Consider the following 21255-nt stretch of genomic DNA (forward strand, 5'->3'; position numbering starts at 1 on the left):
GAGTGGCAAGAAGTAAGCAAAATTTTAATCTTGAGCCAATAAGACATGTTGATGAGTGGTTGTGGCGATTGGGAGGAGAGGCAAATGTGGCTCAGATGTGGAACTGGAACAACTAGATAAAGGGTATTGCCGTACACTAACACAGGGAGGGAAAGGCCGAGGGTGGAAGAAGGAATAGCACTTAGGCTTCGAAGACGTGAACTCTGAGATTCCTATTAGACACCCAACTTTATCAACATGGTCCCATCAATTGTTAAATATGTTCTGTTTACAAAAGAAACTAATAATAGCCACCTTATGGCTACAATGCATATTCCATAACTTATCTAATTCGAATACTGCTATAACCCTGTGAATTATATGGTAAGGCTGCCTGTGATGAACAAATATTGAGGTTTCACTTTCATCCTGGCTGAGGCTATTTTTCCATCTTCTGCTGAAGTTTTTCTTTTTTTTTTCCTCAAGTAAGAATTTCCTGAATTTGTCTTTGGGCAAGCTGTGAAAGAACAAAGAATTTTAACGTCTGGCTGATTAAAAATTGCTAAAGTTCTGCCATCTTCATTTCAGTTTCATAAGACTTCAATTAGAAATTTATGATTAAAGATATATACTCATCCACTCCTAATATAGTTTTCAAAGGTTATTGCTATTTGTCAGCATGTTATAATTGTAGTGTAGATCAAGTGAAATAATAATGATGCCACCTAACATCTGAGTGCTTGTTTTCCATGTACTGTGCTAAGTGCTTACATATATTAAATCATTGAATCCACACAACCATCCCCATTCTATAAAGGAAATAATTAAGCTACAGTGATAGAAGTAACTTTGCCCAAGTTTCCAGGGCAAGGGATTGGGGAATCAAGATTCAAACCCAGGCAGTCTAGTCCCAGAGATAAGAGATAAGAGTTGTTTAGGTTTAAATAATAGGTGGAGAAATAAAGTCAGAGAATAGAGAATTAATTTGGGATACTACTTCATTAATTTATATTTGAGTGCCTATTGTATACCAATCACTATGTTAGAACTATAAAAACTGTGGTCTCTGCCCTGTCATTCTCAGGCTAGGGAAGGAAATGAAGAAAATAATACCTTGAACAGGAACAAGACTCGGGAAAGTTTTACTTTGCCTCTTAATTTTAAGATAGGGAAGCCTTAGGCATGTTTACACAGTGAAGAGAGGGAGGCATTGTATGGGAGAGTGAAGACTTGTCACAGACATTGATCTATCAACTTTCAGAGACTGGTAATTTTCAATAGCAACAGTTCCCTTATATTAAAAAAGTTTTAAGTTTTAACAATATAGATGTAAAACATACAAATCAATTAGAGGCCCAGAAATTTGGCATTTATGAGGTTAGTATGATCATGATTGACAGCTAAATTGAGTTAGAAGCACATTTTAACTCTGAATTATCTATCTGCTCTGAATGTCCACATTGATTAAATTTCTACTTAGCATTTTGTAGAAATAGTTCCAGTGTAAAGCTATTCCCACGCCATCACTCATTTCCACTTTCTTATTTTTTTTATTCAAACTAGTTCATAATTATTGAGGTATATCTTATCAAAGGCATTTTTTCCTAATGCAAAAAAAAAATCTGACTCATAAAAACTAGATGAATTTATAAATTCATGAACTATCTATTCATTGCCCATATTCCAAAGGAATGGATTTATGATGAATGCATCTAGTGATTTTTTCAAAAAGGGTTTTTATAACTTCAAATGACAGAATCTCTAGAAGCTACCTTGTTTTTCATATGAAGGGTGTTGTTTCAAACGAGGGCATGGAAACCAGTAAGTATTGGCTTCTGTTTCTGTTGTACACCTTCCAGAAATTTTTGACTGAAGACTCTATGCACTGTAGTTCTTTCCACAGAGTGCTGACTGATATTTGAAGAAGTTTTTTATTTCTCCAAGAAAAATATGATGTATCTCTCCCAAGTCTCATTCTTGTTCTTAAATATATGTATTTTTATTTGTGGAGAAACTATACAAGGTAACTGTGTACAGCAACCTACGGTAAGAATTTCAGCAATACTATTTTAACTAGGAAAGCATGATTATATGGTTTTTAAGATTTATATTAGGTGTTTGAAAAGATTAATTATACTACTCAATATAATTTATGGAAAAATTAAGGTGTTTATTTAGAAATGCTGAAATTTTGCTTAAGTGATGTTATTTTTAAACTTAGGAAACCATAAACTGAGAGTTGACTCTTAACCTATTTCTTGTGAAAATATTTTAAAGAAATTGCAGGCCTGGGTTAAAAACTAGCCAACAACTTTCTGATTAGCTTTGATAATGAACTATCAGGTAAGTAATAAAAAAAATCACTTAAAAAAACCCCATTATTCTACAAACTTTCATATTTCAAATATAGCCTTGTGAGTGGTTACCTAGGATATTAGAAAATTTTATTCAAAACAATGTCAGAGTAATAGCTAACATAGTGTAGACAATACTTACTATGAGGAGATGGGAATTTGAATGTTACACATTTAAATGTTGGTTTATATTTTTTAAATATTACAAAATGTATTTACCACTGTATAGACACAAAATTCCAAAGTTCCAAGGTTAAGAAAGAATTAATTCTAGGAAAGCTACAGAAATATTAATAATTTAACTCTCTAGAATACAAAATATTTAAGAGTATTATTTAAATCTGAAAAAATAACTTGTAACCTAGGTTTTTGAAAACATCTAGTATGCCTGTGATAGGAGTAGAAGAGAAAGAGCAAGAAATTAAAAATAGATCTATGTAACAAAATGTGTCTATCTTTTTGGGACAGATATCTTTTATAATATGATTAGCTCTTTACCTTTCAATATCCAGGTCAAAGGAGGGTAAAGCTTGTTATTATTATAATTTTAATAATAGTTATTTAAATCAATATAACTTCTATGAAAGGATATTGTAACATCAAAGAAACCATAATACCAACAAGAATAGATACAGCTGTAGTTGGCTTTTTAAAATGACATCTGTTGTTGATTTTGCAAAGCAAAATCCCATGCTTTTTTCCTGTTATTACTGATACCTTTCAAACCTCTGAGTATTTTACTTTTAAATCTTTAAGTACTTTACCTTATACAAAAAGTGACAATTCTCCTACACATTTCTCCTCCCCCTACCCTTCAACATGATTTCTAATAACTGGTAGCAGAAAGTATCTCAGGGAATGCTCTTAGTCCATGTTCAAGGAACTTCAAATTGCAAGATTCCCAGAAGAGGGATGGCTCAGCACTGTATCACACACACAAATGTGCAGAAGTTAAAGCCACACAGCCACAGTCACAGGAAGCAGACCCTAAGTGCAGTTGGCCCTCCATATCCACGGGTTCTGCATCCACAGATTCAACTAAATGCAGATTGAAACTATTTGGAAAAAAGTTACGTTGTTGCTGACGTTTACTGTGTAGTTAGGCCTAGGATGGTTTCATCTGTACTGAACAGGTACAAACTTTTTGGGTGTTATTATTCCTTAAACAATACAGTACCACAACTATTTACACAGCATTTACATTGTGTTAAGTATTATGAGTAATCTAGAGATTATGTAAAGTATACAGGAAGATGTGTGTAGGTTATATGCAAATACTGTGCCTTTTTACAGCATCTGTGGATTTGGGTATCTGCAGGGGTCCGGGAACCAATCCCCGTGGATACCAAGGGATGCTGTAAGTCCTTTTGGAATTTAAGAAGAAAAGAGAGCAAAAGTATTGAATTAACATATACTTATAATTCATACCCAAAATCTACCCATAGGGTTTATTTATAGAATTTGAACTAACCAATTTATTAACTTTTTTTTCTAATGTTCACCTTTGTTATGTCCTGAAATCTCATCTTTTCTCGTCTTCTTATTTATTGTGTATTGGACCATATAACACACTTCATATATTTTTCTTATTTCTATTTTTTAATGTAAAGCATTCTTCAGTAGCTAACATTGTAGAAGATGTATCTCATGGAAAAGATGAAAGTAAAAGTAATGATACGGTTCATAAGGAAGACTGTGAGGAATCATGTGATATTAAATCTAAAATTACACGAGAAGAAAAACATTTCATGTGCAGTAAGTATTACAAATAACCACAATTATAGAGGTATATGATCTTTATTATTTCTAGGGTACACATGGAAAAATGTGTCCTAGCTTTTGTTTGGGTCATTTTATATATATCTTGATTATCTTAGGCCAGAGATTTTATGTGTTTGACACATAGTACATGCTTAGTAAATATTTGGTAAATGCACAAATCCTTGTATATAGCCCTGAGGCATCAAGAGGCCACAGAAGGAAGGGCCAAGCCAGAGGGCACTGGTAGTAGAATTGTATCACTTGGCCAGAACTATTTTCTTAATTCCATTTGAGACAATAGGAAATTTCACCTTAGTTTTGAGGAGGGAATTCATTAATACTGAACAATTGCTGCAATAGGCATAATACAAATTCACAACAATTTATGTAACAAAGCATAAAAAATAAGAAGTTTAAAAATCTCCATTTTTGTTTAGAACTATTTAGTAACAATGCGGTAATTTTCATGGTCTATTATATGTACATAAGGGTGGGATGAAGAAGGGGAATCAGAAATGGAAGAGATGATGATTTAATCCAGTTCTTACAGGGCTGTAATTCCTAGGTCAGAGAGTATAAAAAGCTCACTTTAATGGGCTTCACTCTATGTGTAACACAGTGTCTCAGGCTTCTCAAACCAGCAAGTGGAGGTTTACGTGCATTAAGGACAAAATAAACTAACAATAGAAACAGACCCATAGAGAGAATGGACTGACAGCTGTCAGAGGGGAGAGAAGTGGCTGGGCTGAGTCAAAAGGGGAAGGGATTAAGCAAGACCAACCAACCAACCCAAGAATCTCATAGGCATAGAAAATAGTATGGTGATACCAGAGGGAAAGGGTGGTGGGGGGAGGTAGAGGAGGATATAGGGGGGATAAATGCTGATGGAAGAAGACTTGACTTGGGTGATGAGCGCAAAATACAATATATACATGATGTATTATAGAATTGTACACCTGAAAACCTATATAATTTTAATCAATGTCACCCCAATACATTCAATTAAAAAAAGAGTTTTTTTCTAAAAAAAGGACAGATGTCTAAAATCAGGAAGAATCTAATAGAAGATAAGCGACTGAAAGTACCAAAGATGAAGGCTGGGTGAGGCAGATTTGAAAACATCAAGAATTATTAATGTGATTCTACTGCTGGAGTGCAAGTTAGGAACATAGAAATAGGACAATTTTTAAAAGAATAATGTATGCAATCATGTGCGGTTCCTTTTGTTATAAAGGACACCATTAGTATAATTGGAGAAACTTGCATGAGGTCTGAGACATACATGGTCGTCAATGTTTGTTTCCTGCTTTTGATGGTTGTGTTGTAGAGAATATCTTTGGTGTAAGAAATAACACTGAAATACCCAGGGACTTCCTGGCAGCATGCCCTCAAATAATTTAGGAAAAAGTTCTTTGTACTCTTCTTGCAACTATTCTAGCAGTAAGCTTATTTGAAAATAAAAACATTTTTAAAAAGGGAAAATTTAACCAGAAACCAGCCAACCAAAATTTGTGACTAAGTTTATGATGTGTGTTTGCAGTTTGTTTATATAAAAATATAGCATTAATATAAAAATTAAAAGAAAGGTTAGTTTTTAAAATTAAATTGCATGATAGGGGATTATTGCCTTTTACTTTCTTATATAGTAAGAATTGATGAGTCTTGGACCTCCTGCTTCTATACCTCTCATCTTATAAAGTGAGAATTGATACTCAGAATGTTTCCTCTCAATTATATCAGATTAAATTATTTGAGGGAACCTAATTTCATTAAGAAGTGTTACAATAATTGTGTTCTTGGTTCATCCCGAGTTATACAAAAAATACACTAAATAGAATAGAATATGCAATTCTGAGTATTTAGATAATGTTATTATTTATGTATTTATTCAAAATGATGTGCATTTAATTATTTTTCACTGTAATTGGTTTCTATAGCAATTTAATATTTAGCAAACACTTTTTATTATGATTTAAGGAAATTTGCAAAATTCTATTATTTCTTACACACGAAGTACCAAAAAACTACTAAGAAATATAATGGATGAACAGCAAGCTTCCTTGGATTACTTATCTAATCAGGTATGGAGTTTTGGTATTGTGTTGTTATTGCATTTGCACAATGATATAGGTAGCTAGAGTACAATCATTTAATTTTTTAATGCATTCATGTCCAGACATCTGTTTAGTGTCTACTATGTTGGAGGCACCATAGTAAGCCTCAGGCAAACAGAAAGTAACAAAAAAATGGACCTTTATTTAAGGGCTGTACAGTCTAGAAGAGCAGAATAATGTATCGAAAATGTTGCAAATGCTGTCAGAGTGACAAAAGATCCAAGATCCAAGCTTCCAGAAACCTTCCTAGATGAATAAATGCTTCAAAGGTCACAAAGGGTGGGGAAGAGGGTAGGGCATTGTATTCTATGGAAGTACTTGGAGTTGGTGCAAGGGCGGAGTGGCCGTTGAGTTAAGGATGTAGAAGAAAAACTGTAACTAAATCGTGGCACACCAGTCACTCCAATGTCTGAGCAGAGAAATGAAATGATGAGATTGGCAGCTGGTGGGAGGGATGACTTGAGGAGGAGCAGAGGCAGGGGGCAGGGGCTCCAGATAGGGAGCTACAAGGCCCAGGCAAGATACAAAGAACAGATTTGCAAGAGCAGTCACATGCAGAAAGAGGCAGAGGAAAGCGAGAGCAGGGGGTAAACAGTGCTGAGTTTAATGGTTGCTATTTAGCGATGCCTTTACTGCTTTGTTTAAACAGTAAAGCATTCAATGTAGAAAAATGGTCATTAGTATAAATGTTTCAGAGCTGAATTTATAAGAGGCTCAGAGGTATCAGTTTTAGAATTCAGCTAAAGGAGGTTTGTTCAAATATAAATTTGCTTAAATGTGTGCATGTGTCTTTAGGTTAATGAGCTCATGAATCGAGTGCTCCTTTTGACCACTGAAGTTTTGAGAAAACAGCTGGATCCTTTCCCTCACAGACCAGTTCAGTCGCATGGTAAGAACTTTGGTATTTCAGACTTTTCATGCTTGCCTTTTATTGCTTAAAATTTTCCTGGACGGGTTGGGGCACTTAGACATTTTGTTTAAAAAATACAGCTCACTATTATCTAACAGACCGGAGGAGTAATACCTGCCATTACGCAAATTTCAACACACAGTGTGTACTTTCCTAAATTGGGAGGCTTTTCTGACTCTGAAAGTTATGACTGTATACAGGTATTCTGAATCTATTGAAAATAGTATCGTTTTATGTAATTGAATTCTGGGCTCCCTTTTACATTTTATTAATGACTAATCTTCAGTTAGAAGAAAAACTTTCAGAATTCCTCCTACCTATAAAAAATATTTTTGACATGTTTGAAATGTTTCAAGTTGGGACTTAACATTTGAAAAGAAAAAGAAAAAAGATAGAAATAAATTAGAATTTAGCACTTTTTGTACTAAAATACAGTATAGTGATTTCTAGTGTCTTGGGTTTCTAAGGAAAATTCCCCATAAATCTTACCAATATGAATTAATATCAAGAAGCTCCAAGCAGATAAATATCATTGAGGGCCTAGTAGTATATGATTTTTCTTTTTTCCTTACAAAGGGAAGGGAATAGATAGTTACTGAGAATCCTCCTATGACTCAGGTATTAAGATAGGCACTTCCAATGTTATTTTATTTTTTTATTATTTTATTGTATCTCATTTATTGCCCATAACCACCCTAGGTAGGTAGTGTTACATGGTGGTGAAGAGCGTGGAGTGTGATGTCAGACTGCTTTCTGCAAATCCCTCACCTCCTGTTTCCTTAATATCAGTTCCCTCATCGGTAAACTGACAATACCTACCTCATGTGGTTGTTGAGAGAATTAAATGAGTAAATACATGAAAAGCCCCTAAAATATTGCCGGATGCACGTAGCAAGACAATATAAGGGTTTGCTGTGATGGTAATTATCATCAGATGAGGAATATACAGCCCAGAAATATCTTAATAATCTGTTCACACTTATTTGGATGGTGATGCCAAAGCAGATATTCCAACTCAGATCAGTCTTTCAGTGGGAACTTCTATCATGTCTCTGAGCATTAGTATATTATAAGAATGTCTAAGCAATTCAGAACAAAGGCAACAAATCAATGTCTCCTGGAAACAAAGGGGAAAGCAAAGAATTTTATAGCTAATTTTTTTGTAGATGACATCCTTTGAGTATTTACTGTGTGCTAGGCTCTGTGCTGTGTGCTTACTCAAAGCCGTGTGGTGTAAACAACCGGAATAACACTACAAAGTAGATATTATTATCATTATTTACACATGAAGCAAAGAGGTTCAGTAACTTAGCTAATGTTCTCAGTTATTAAGGAGTGGAACTAGGACTCTACCCAAGCTCCTGGCTCTGGAGTCCTAAGCTTTCACGTTTGTTTTTTGGGATAATTGACACTTGTAAGGATTGAATTTATTTTATGAGATTTATAAAAGATAATACAGAGTAAAGTATCTTAGAGTAAAATGTAATATCCGTGTCCACATAAATACAGTATGTTTATAATCCCCTGGCAATTGCAGAATGCTTTGGGGAGGCTGATTATAGGTGCTACAATTCTATTGTCAACAGAGCAGGCTCCATCTCCAAGCATAATTTCTTGGTGAAGGAAGTAATTTTCCTCTCCTCTCCCTTTGCTTCTTGTAACACAGCAGAGTTTCTGAAATTTTGAATAAGGTTGTCAGAGATATGTCAATAGTAAATCTATTTAATTCCTTTGGATTTTCTCCTCTCCATACATATAGATTATTTTTATATATTATGCCCCCAAGATAAGCCTGGATTCCTGAAAGGGCATTATTTACTGGGCAAGAGACTATATAATTATAAAATATATTAAATAAATGTTGATTGCAAATAAAACTAAACAGTATTGAGTACTAAAAACTAACAGTGATATTATGTTAATTACAGCATACATTCTTTAATCCCAGTTCTTCCATGCATTTTCTTCTTATTTCTAAAATTGAGATCATTTTTTATTTCTAAGAGTTAAGATAATTATATCATTAATGGAAATTATAATAATTTCAGAGAACACTGCTAATCCCCTACAGTAAAATGATTGTCTTAAATGTACACTTGAAAATATCCTAAATAACTAATTTTACTTTCCTAGGTTTAGATTGTACTGATATTAAAGATACTGTTGGCTCTGTCACCAAAACACCAAGTGGTTTATATGTAATCTATCCGGAAGGATCTAGCTATCCATTTGAGGTAAAGTTTTCCCTTATTGTATGAAATAGGATAAGCATACAACCAACTAAATTAATGTTAAAATTTAATTGTTTTAATATTTAATTTTTTTCTTGAAAAAAATATAAGTAAATTAGTAAAAATTCCAGTTTCAAAATTTTGGTTTTTTGAAATTCTTTGCCCAAACCACAAACATGTAAAAGAACTAGAGAGTCTGGGTTTTCATGGTTATACTTTTCAACACAAATCCTTTTGGTGCAAGATCTTATATTATTCTTAATATAGTAGGCAGAACTGTGGAATATAAATACTTATTTGCTTTAATTAGCTTATGGATGTTAGAAAATAATGGTGTGCTTTGCCTTGGAGCTTACTAAAAATACTTTTGATTTGCCTTCCTACATATATGGTTATAATTTCTTTGTTTGACAAGTGATTTTATGTGATTGTATAAGAAATTAATAATTTAAAAGACCATTAAAGTCAGACAGATTGAGAAGCTGATCCATTCTTGAATTGAATAAAATAAATTACTGATGTCTATTCTTAGTAGTTCTATGCTAGGATTTCTAGAAGAAATTTCTTCTAGAAATTATGTACTATGATATATTATATATATAATGTATATAATTTTTCTGGGTACATTTTTATGCATAAGAAAGTTTATGACACTGGTATCGCACCTTGTTGATAGTCTTTAATACACAATAAAGTAAATTTTTTCTAAGTAGATACCACCAGTTTCTCTTCTTAGAATTACTAACATTATTTTTTTACACCTATTCACAAGATGTCAAAAAATTAGGAATTAGGTGGGAAATAATTTTTAAATTACTCAGTTCAAAATGGGCCAGAACTGATGTGGAAAAGGAAGGCTTCTAGTTTTTGAAGAGTGGGGTGCATATTCCCCTCTTTTGGGGGGCGTGCTGTTCCCTGACTTCCTCCACACTGCCTCTCTGTGCAGCAGCAGGTCTGTCCTGGAGAGGACCACTCCGCCTTCTCCCTAGGTCAGCTCTCTGGGTTCCCACAGTTGTCTCTTAGGGGCATTTTGAACAGCACCCACAGATGGGCTTCTGAGTGCCTGCTGAGATGGGACACAGGTCATGCCTTACTGTCTGAAAAGCCCAGTCTAAACACGGCCCTTCCAGGCTTTTGGAGAAAAAATAATAAAAAACAGGCACGCAGGAATATTCAACACTGTTTTGTGTGTGTGTGTGTGTGTTTAAAGTCAACATTTTCAACTCAAAGGAAAAGTTCATTTGAAAGAAATACATCACTCTGCTACATCTTATCAGTACTCTTAATCACTCAACTGAAAAATATGTAGAGTTAAGGAATAAGAGAATAACCTTAAAATGCTACACACACCAAACACCTATATATTTTTAAAAAATGACTGATACAGGGACTATACTTCAGAGAACTACAAGTTTGTTTGATCATAAACAAAATTCTTTGTAGAAATTTTTAAAAAATCTGCATATATTAATATCATACAATTGCATTGAAACTCTCAGTGAAAGTCTCTTCTCCTTCTCTAGGCTTAAGAGTGAAGCATGAGTTTTACAGCTAAGAATGAAAATCATAGTATGTTCCTTTTGTCTTCTCTGGGTCTGTTTCAGGTAATGTGTGACATGGATTACAGAGGAGGCGGATGGACTGTGATACAGAGAAGGGCTGATGGGATAATTGATTTCCAAAGGATGTGGTGTGATTATCTGGATGGATTTGGTGACCTTTTAGGTCAAATTATAATTTATTTTTCCTGTATCTTTTTTTCTTCTTTTTGATATTACACCTAGAGACTGTCTCTTGGTCAAATTGTTAGTTAAAAAAAAAAAAAGTAAATCCTTGTGAATATCAAAATATGACTAAATCACTGTCATAATATGTCAAATTATTTAAAATAAGTAGGTCTTTAATTGAAATTTGGAAATCTTTCATTTTATATACCTGTTGAAATGTTATTTGAATGAAAATTTAAATTGGGTGTTTATTAAGTATCTGCTATGTTCCTAGCAGAGTTCTAGCAGGTGCTCAACAACTATTTGTAGAAAGAATAACTGTATGGGCATGGTTGTTGTAAACCCTGAAATTCTTCAGATGTGTGTTGTGCCTACACAAGTAAATGAAATGGAGAATTTAGGTATGTGGCTGAACAAAGTCAAGTAATGTGAACCGGGAGTAATGTTTTATGAAAATATCAGTTAAAATCACTATGTTCAAAACCTGAGGAAAAATGTAAACCTCAGGTCGATTGTAAAATCTGTTTACATTATTGCCACACAACAGTATAACTTTTGTTGGTGAATAGAAATATCAGTATTTCTGAATACTTTAGATTTTCCATTAGTTGGAATGTTTGCAGGTGATTTCCGTCATTTTTATGCTAGTTTAAGTTGCTGTTGTTATAATTTAAATCTTTAGCATCCCGTAATAATGTCATTCAGTGATTTAGCACTGAATGCCAGTGATTTTAGAAGGGCCATGAAACTCAATAAAATGTTATGTATAAGGCCAAAAAGCTGCCATGTATGGAGTGCAGTTAATATATTTGTATTTTCTCAGCATTAACCTCCAAATTTCCATTGAGGGTTTCTTCCTAAATTCAGGCTTTGAATTGTCATCTTCCTGACATTATGCTTATTTTTATGGGGAAATTATATGAGTTTTGACAAAAAGGTCTTCAGGCCGGTATCCTTCACATGAACAGGCTGTTTTATACATATATATATATTTTTAAAAAACTTGCAATTAAGTTAAGTATATTGTTAAGTCTTAAATTTGGGGTGTGGTAGAGGGGAAAGATGGTAGGGGCATTTAAAATGGACAGCCAGACTTTGGACACTGCCCAGACCCCTAGGGACCCATCTCGCTCCCCGGGCTGCTTTATGCGTCCTGTACCCCCTTTCTTCCTCTGCTCTTCAGGACAACTTTCAGTTCTAAGTGGGTGTGCAGCTAAAATACTCCTGTAAGCCCTGGAGAGGGACTTAGTATCTTAGCTACAGTTTGAAGAGTTTGAATGCTGTCACACCGTCCCTCAACTCTTTGAAGTTTATTTTGACTAGATCCTTACTTGAATAATTTCATGATTCAGGGAGAGAAATATATTTCAGAGCAGGAGTGTACACATTTAGGCCGTGGCACGGTGGGTGGGGGAACTACAAAGCCGTTGGCTAGAACATGCAAGAAATTTGCAGTCTGAATTAGGGGGTTAATAATTCACCCGGGATCTACAATCGCCTTGGAAATATTGGCCCTAAACCTGGGGATACTCCAGTGTTGTTACGTTACATTTCTATTGGTGGGTAGTTCGCAAGCTGCATTATAACAAAGGAACGTTTGTTCACAAAACATTCTTCTCGAAGACAGAAAAAAATAATTTCAACTGAGCATTATCAGGAAAGGTCTCGTTACGAGGTGCTGATTTGGAGGTTAAACCTCTTACATTGACCAGTACCCATCATTTTGTTACCTGCCATAATGTCTCAACTGGCTTTTTATTGACATGTTTTACGCTAAAACTTGACTTTCTACTTAATTACTCTTTAAATGAAGTTTTGAATTTAATTTGGGGAAATAAAAATGAAAGAGCCTAGTTATCCTCAGTCTAGTGAAGAGGGGAGAAGCTTGTTTTTTGGAAACTAGGCAAACACTGATAATTTGAGCGAGGTCCCTCCAATAATTTATATGAGCCATTTCAGAGTTTTTGAAATATTAAACAACACCAAACACTCAGTAATAAAGGGTTATTTTAATTTGTATCAAAAAATATTTTTAAAAGCTGTTTGTTTGTTTTTTTAACAGGTGAATTCTGGCTAGGACTAAAAAAGATTTTTTATATAGTAAATCAGAAAAATACCAGTTTCATGCTGTATGTGGCATTGGAATCTGAAGATGATACATGGGCTTATGCATCATATGATAACTTTTGGCTAGAGGATGAAACAAGATTTTTTAAAATGCACTTAGGACGATATTCAGGAAATGCTGGTAAGTTTTTTATTCCGAAAATTATCCAGAGGACTTAAATATAACTGACTTAATATTAGGTGAAGATCAGGAATGAGAAAACTGGCCAGGTCTTGAGTTTTGAAACTGTGTTATGGTTGCTGTACCCCATCATGATTTTGAAGTGCTTTATACTCTTTACAACAATTGGTCACATGTAACCTTAGCTGATTCTTTAGAGTGCCTGCGGATTAGGCTTGGAAGATATCATTTACATTTTCTTCTTCAGAGAGGCTGGCATTTAGAAGTCATAAAATGTTAGAGCTGATCTTCACTCTTCTCACTTTGCAGGTGAAGAAACCTGAAAGATTAACTGACTTGCCCAAGATTCCCAGCTCATCACATCTGAGCCAGGGCAAGAACCCAGGTTGATAGAATAACTAGCTTAGTGTTTTTTCACTATACATCGGTGCACCTACTTATTTCCAAATAACCTTAATTTGTTAGAACTTTAAAATACTTGATGTTAAACTTATAGTTTGATGTTAAAATTTTGAATTTGAGTTAAGAAATACTAAATTTAACTCTCTCATTGCTTGTCATAGTGCTTATGTGTTCATTTAGTGTTAGAAATACAAAAATATATGACATATATTCCTAAGTCTTTAAGTGATCACAATATAGAGGGGTAAATAAATAAAACTGAAAACAGAATACTGATAAAGCTTTGGGGATTAAAGGGAAGGAAAAAATTACTACTTTGTTTTACTACCCAATTAAAGAGAAAATAAGTTGAACAGACCATATTTAAAGCAACTCTCTGGTCTACTAAAAATATTATATAAAATGTATAAATTTAATTTTAATAAATGTATAAAACTTAATTTTGTTGGAATAAAAAAATCAATTGGATGAATTAACTATCCTATATGCTGTGAACTGAAAGACCTGCTTGAAATAGTAATGTGTTTGTAATGTGTTTCTCATTGAACTGTCTGATTTTCAGGTTCATTGTTCCTCTACTTGGTTATTTAAAGAAAATGTCAAGTTACATGTAATTAAAGGGCAAATGCTACTTATTTAGGTACAGTATACTAATCTCAAGATAGACCTAAATTCTATTTAAAGATGATTTGATTTTTATAGACATCTATGTGAGAAAAACAGATAAATCAAAGTGTATACCAATTTAGTTGTCATAGAGATCAGCAGATAAAATAAAGCATTTTGCTCAAGAAAAAATAAAGGAGGAAGAAAATGACTCCAATTGATTGCATACAGAAAATTATCATGGAAAGGTAGTTTTCAAAAAGGGGTTAATATTAGATCCCACCTGGAAAACTTTTGAAAGTCTTGCAGAATCTGAATCAGTAAATTTGGGCCCAGGTATTTGCATTCACAGATGGATATGTTGGCATCTTTATAGTTGAGAACCACTGATCTGTACTTGGAGGAATGAATAAGCTTCTGGCAAATGCATGTTGTGGCAAAGAGAGTGGCTTGAGTGAAAGTACAGAGGGAGGAAAATTACTGGCTATGAAGAGTTGTCTGGTATGTTGGAATGTATGACATCTATGAGGGGATTAGCATTGAGATATTAGGTGAAATTCTGAAATCTTTTAAATCTTGAGATAGAGGGAAAATTTTAAAGAGTTACAATATATAATTTTTAGTGCTTCATTTCTAAAAGTGTAAAGAACTGTCTAAATATGGAACATACTATGTTTGGAAAAGTTTATGTGGGGTTTCTCTAAAGAATTATTAGGATCTAAGTAGAGAATAAAATTTAATGACAAAAAGTTTTTCATTATATAAATCTCAAATTTTGCCATACTCTATATTTTTCCAGTAAGGCTCTTAAGGAACTTTTGTTGATCACATAATCAAAATAAAGAAAAAAGTTGTCAATAGAATGAAAAGATGGAAACACAGATAAAACCAGGGGCTTAAGAGTGATCATGTGTGTGGGTGGAGATGAGCTACAAAGTTGACTGAGTTCAGAGCAAAAATAGAAGTATGAGAGTTGAACATTTGAACAACTCAGTTTTTCCATGAAAAGGACATATATTCCTGATTCTAAAACTCAAGAGAAATTTCTCTGGGTTCAGAGAAAACAGTGTCGTGTTCTCTAAGTGCACTCTAACAGAAAAGATGGTGTTGAGTTTTAATGGGCTCTTTCTTAAAAAAACATGGATCATATTTTTGAAATAGTTTCTTAAATATAATTGAGAGAGGAGCTGATCTTTCTGATGGTCAGTTAGATTTTATCCAGGGAGAGTATCTGTGGAGGGGTCATATAATTTAGGCAGTGCTCCATAAGTATTGTCTCTCTCATCTAAACTTCTGAAAGGTATTGTACTATGTGGGTGTTGAAAATATAGTCTCTCTGCAAATACTTGTGACGTGGGCATTTTGCTTCACGTGAAGAACAGTTGGAGGCTCTGCACGTAGGTACGGTACAGGCCACCACACTGCTAATCAAGTTCTCTGACTCCTTAAAGGCTTATCTCAAGAGATGCTGGACGTTTGGGAGCATAATGAAACAAATGGGGCTGTGAATTCTTCAAAGATTTTGCATAGCTTCACTTTTAGTTCAAACTTATTAGTGAAGTTTACCTACAGGTGAAATCTAGGTACAGTGAGATGATTTAGAATATTTTATTTATACAAATTTTATTATACAAAACATGACTCCTACCCCTGCCACTTAGTTAACTGGTTTGCTTTAGCCAAGATACTTAATCTTCGAAGATCATTGAGAATATCAGGGATATTGTACATATAATGTCCAATGTAAGCCCTTTAAAAATTGTATTCTTTTAACTATTCAATTAGTTTAAATATCATGTAGAGAGCCATGTAGAAAAGGCACATTTCAGTAGTGTACTTAATTTTTGAGGGCATTGGGCATTTTATATAAACTTGGTAGCATATAAATAAAACCAAAAAACTTTTGCAGTTACAAATCTAAGTTTTATAATGCAGAAATTTCACATTCATTCATACCTCTTTATCTATAAGGTGCTGTAAAATGGTAGTGGTATAAAAACCTCTTATGTGTAAATTATTTTCTTTTTCTATATTAACAATCATCACATTCTTCTTTCCTGAAGAATGACAGGTCTATACACCACCATCTTTGGCCTAAATTACCTGATTACATCTACACAGCCAAACTTCCATTTTGGATTGTGATTTTATATCACATGTTCACTTAAAGATCCCTATTACCTTGAGGAATTCATCCTCAGATTTTGCCATATTGCAAGCTGGAGGAGAGTTTGTAATTTGACAGCTTGTAGAAAATAATTTAAATCTCATTTCTAGATGCAATGCTTCTGCATAATAGGCTGGTAAAGGTCAATTAAAAAGTACAAAAAGCACCCGGCCGGGCATGGCTCAGCAGTTGAGCATTGACCTAGGATCCAGGTGATCGGGGTTCGATTCCCAGTCAGGGCACATGCCCGGGTTGTGGGCTTGATCAATGGCTCTCTCATCATTGATGTTTCTATCTCTCTCTCTCCCTCTCCTTTCCCCTCTCTGAAATCAATAAAGATATATTTAAAGAAAAAATTACAAAAAGTGCCTTTAAGTTTAGTCATTTACAAAATCTCTTTTACCCAGGCGATGCATTCCGGGGCTTCAGGAAAGAAGACAATCAGAATGCAATGCCTTTCAGCACGGCAGATGTTGATAATGACGGATGTCATCCCGCATGCCCTGTCAGTGGTCAGTCTGTGCAGAGCTGCAGTCACCTCAATAACAACACGGGGTGGTGGTTCAACCAATGTGGCCTAGCAAATCTGAATGGCATTCATCGCTTCCCTGGAAAATTGCTTGCAACTGGAATTCAATGGGGCACATGGACCAAAAACAGCTCGCCTGTCAAGATTAAATCTGTTTCAATGAAAATCAGGAGAACTTATAATCCGTATTTTAAGTAACTTCATTTAAATTGTGATGCATGTTCCACAATTATTTTTGATAATGTATAAAAGATTTTACATAGTTTCTCTTTTTACTGCATGTTTTAAACATTTTAGCCAAAATTTGACTGTAGATAATATCAAGGGATTAAGAATGGAATTAGGCCCTGTCAGCAAGGCTCAGTGGTTGAGCACTGACCTGTGAACCAGGAGGTCACGATTCCATCAGATGCCCCCTGTCAGGGTAAGAGCCTGGGTTTCAGGCTCAATCCCCAGTAGGGGACGTGCAGGAGGCAGTCGATCAGTGATTCTCATCATTGATGTTTCTATCTCTCTCCCTCTCCCCTTCTCTTTCTGAAATCAATAAAAACATATTTAAAAATAGAGCATAATTAGAAACTTTTAATTTTGTAGAGCTTTAATAAAAGAAAACATGGCTCGATGCATGCTCTTATTACTAACTATATTAATAATATGTAATAACATTTGTTTTCAGTGAATTATGACATCTTCTAGGGTCTGCTGTCCTTTTAAAAGGATTTTTAATTTTTTAAAAATAAAGCATTAAATCATCATAGATTAGAAAAATTAAAGAGAGCATTATACTTATGTCTATATTTATTTTAAATGGTACCTATGTAATCTACAATTTCTATTGAAGACAATTATAAGGAATAACTTTGTGCTGATTAATACATAAACTTCACATGGTTTAAAAACCTTACTACGTCTAGATGATTCCACAATATTTTATAGGTAATAAGAATTTGCTGCAAAAATAAAGTCCTCCTTGTTTTTCCATTTTATTGTGATTAATAGTTTTATGCTTGTTTGTAATAAATTTACTGTATATGTATATCCTGATCAGTTGCATTCTAAAACACATTTACATCTTTCTCTCTTTAAGCCAGTAGAATGGTATGAATTTTAAGGGAAGGGCAGTGGAAAAAGAGTGACGAGTCAGTGGTCTACAGGTGGCTCTGGGAAGACGGTCTCCTCTCCTTTTTGCACTGAGTTGGAAGGAGTTGGAGTGGTAAGGATTCCATGGGAAAACACAGCAGGAAACATGCCGGGCAAAGTGACAGTTATTGATAAGAAAGATGAGGAAAACCACCAAGACTCAGCATTAAGCAGAAAAGTGCTTTGTCCAGAGCTAGGATCACATAATGTGTAAAGGAAGGTAGAAGTAGATGAAAGACTAGGTGGGGAGAGGACTGAATTAAATGTACTAGAATATAGATATCAGGGAACAATCTGAGCCCAGAATAGAGCTTACCTGGCTCAGAACACAGAATCTGATCTGAATTTAGGGATGGGCAAAATAACATGGTCACCATTCAAAATTCCTTTCACTTTGATCTCCTCTCCAAGGAGTGAATAAGTCGTGTACAGAATTTATACAAGAGAAGGTTGCAGGGGCATGAACATGCTTCCCCATGGCCTCCTGTGCATCTCACGGAGGCACAGCTGAGGATGTGGTTGGAGGAGCACAGGGTTGTGGGTTCACTGCCTTTTATACTTCAGTGATTCGAACACCAGAAAAATCTATCTACAAATTAAGGAAATCGTGTTGCCCCGTAGCAAGCCACATCTAATAAGCGGATCTGGACCTTGAAATTCTTGCTGAGCTTGCACAGGGACAATCTCCTTTGTTGTGCTGCAAGGTCTAGGGGCTTCACAGTTTTAATCTCACCATAAAGACTATGGAGATAATGGAAACTTTGAGGATAAAAGCAGAATTGGAATAAGTGCGGGGATGTTAAGGAAAAGACAGATCCAGTGCAGTGAGAAATTTTACTCTCTTTAGGCTTGGGAGTGTGAAGATATATATGATTCTGAATGGCTAAGGGGCAATAACCTCCAGGATGCCTTGTGAGAAACTATAAGAGTATTAAGAGGCCTCAAACCCCACTGCAAAGAAGAAGGTATATATATTTAAGTGTGTTTTTTACTTATTTCAGAGAGAGGAAAGGAAGGGAGAGGGAGAGAGAGAGAAACATCAGTGTGAGAGGGTACATTGATTGGCTGCCTCCTGCACGCCCCCTACTGGGGATCAAGGCTCCAACCCAGGCATGTGCCCTGACCAGGAATCAAACTGTGACCTGGTTCATGAATGGATGCTCAACGACTGAGCCACACTGGCCAGGCAAGAAGATATATCTTGGGTAATAATTCTGAGCTTCAGACTCCCCAAAATGAAGTGACCTGACCCTTAGAAGTTAGGAGATCAGGACATCTGGTCCCTTTTTGCTATCTACTACCTCAACAGCATGCAAACATGTCTTAGAAGGTCTGGGTCACATGCCTATGGTCCAGATGACATCCTTACAAATTTATTCTTTCAGCATCTAAGGAACTTCCTGGGTAAATGGTCCCATTTAAGAATACAAATACTTTATTCTTTCATCAATTTACACCTTACCAGTAAACATTGAAACTGTATCCTCTTAAAAATCAAAAGAAAAATATATAGATCCCAAAGCTTCTCTCTAAACCATCATAGATTAGTTATAAATAGAAAAAAGTTAACATAATAGCTTTGAGAGCTACAGTTCTTAGAAGTAGTCCAAAAGCAAGTAATAATCTATTTAGAAATAACTATAAAGCATTACTAAGAAACACAAACAACTCTAGATAGCAACACAATCATAGTCTTCCATTGGAAGACTTACAACAAAGGGCCTCAGATGTATGAAGGTGAGTGGGCGTGAGAACCAAGAACAATTTGGAGTTTCAGGAAAAAAGTATGAGAAGGACTTAGGTTGTGTCAAGAAGTCACTGACACACACTGCCTCAATGGCAAATGTGACATAGGTTTTACTGAGGAAAAAATGCATAGGATGGTAGATAGGAGAGCCTACTTATCTTAATGAACAATGTGCTCTGGGAGGTCACTTTTGTAACAGGGTAAGCTTCAGGGTTGAGAAAGCGGCCTCATTTGAAAGGGTAGTCCACTGAAGCTCAGTGCCTGGTACCTGCTCTTTGCATTGAGCCACTGTAGATCCACTGCAGATACACTGAGCCTGCTCTTTGATAAGCTACCTAAAGAAGGGAGACAATGAGCCCTTAGGCTATTCAGATCTGTCTCCAAAGTAATCCATAAATTTAAAATAAGAACACCATTAAAAGGTCAATAGGATTTCCTTTTTTTAAATTTTGAAGAAATTTGAAGTGCTTCTGGAAGTGTGATGAATGAGAACAGATAATATGTTTGAAAAAAATTGATGAGGTCTTGATGCATTGATTATGAAAGTGTATTATAGCCCGGCCAGCCATGGCTCAGTGGATGAGCATCGACCTAGGATCCAGATGATCGGGGTTCGATTCCCGGTCAGGGCACATGCCCGGGTTGCGGGCTTGATCCCCAGTCGGGGGCGTGCAGGAGGCAGCCGATCAATGACTCTCTCATCATTGATGTTTCTATCTCTCTCTCTCCTACTCATTTCCTCTCTCTGAAATTAATAAAGATATATTTTTTTTAAAAAAGAAAAGAAAGTGTATTATAAATATACAAGTTATTTATTTATTTATTTATTTATTTCTGCGTGACAAATTACCACAAACTTAGTGACTTTATTTTTTTTATTTTTTATTTTTTATTTTTTTTAAATGTCTTTATTGATTTCAGAGAGAGGAAAGGAGAGGGAGAAAGAGAGATAGAAACATCAATGATGAGAGAGTCACTGGGGATGGAGCCCACAACCAGGGCATGTGCCCTGACCAGGAATTGAACCCCGATCGCCTGGATCCCAGGTCGATGCTCAACCGCTGAGCCACGCCCTGGCGGGCAAACTTAGTGACTTTAAAAGACACTCCTTTATTAGCTCACAGTTCTGTAAGTCAGATGTTTGGCAAGGTGTGGATAGGTTTTCTGCTCAGGGTATTATGATGCTGAAATCAAGGCATACAAATGTCCAATCAATATTGTACACTGGAAACTAATATAATTAATATAATATTGTATACCAACTGTACTTAAATAATAAAAAAAAAAGACGTCATCCAGGCTGGGCTCTCATCTGAGTTCAGGGACCTCTTCCAAGCTCA

General features: G+C 35.1%; 1 protein-coding gene across 1 annotated transcript; it reads left to right on the forward strand.

Moving 5' to 3' along the window:
- Nucleotides 1-1580: 1580 nt before the first annotated feature.
- ANGPTL5 (angiopoietin like 5) lies at nt 1581-17226 on the forward strand. The gene is made up of 8 exons (XM_016206723.2): nt 1581-2025; nt 3944-4088; nt 6072-6175; nt 7004-7097; nt 9252-9352; nt 10954-11074; nt 13139-13324; nt 16907-17226. Exons 1-8 carry the CDS (start codon nt 1930-1932, stop codon nt 17224-17226), a joined length of 1167 nt encoding a protein of 388 aa, XP_016062209.2. The 5' UTR covers nt 1581-1929.
- Nucleotides 17227-21255: the final 4029 nt, after the last annotated feature.

Source organism: Miniopterus natalensis, chromosome 11 (genome assembly GCF_054644295.1).
Source record: "Miniopterus natalensis isolate mMinNat1 chromosome 11, mMinNat1.hap1, whole genome shotgun sequence".
NCBI lineage: Eukaryota > Metazoa > Chordata > Mammalia > Chiroptera > Miniopteridae > Miniopterus > Miniopterus natalensis.

Excerpts from the sequence above, each read along its gene's own strand:
- ANGPTL5 (XM_016206723.2), top strand. The coding sequence starts at position 1,930 with ATGATGTATCTCTCCCAAGTCTCATTCTTGTTCTTAAATATATGTATT. Across the intron at positions 9,353-10,953 it reads GATCTAGCTATCCATTTGAG|GTAATGTGTGACATGGATTA; the intron begins GTAAAGTTTTCC and ends GGTCTGTTTCAG. Across the intron at positions 11,075-13,138 it reads TGGATTTGGTGACCTTTTAG|GTGAATTCTGGCTAGGACTA; the intron begins GTCAAATTATAA and ends TTTTTTTAACAG.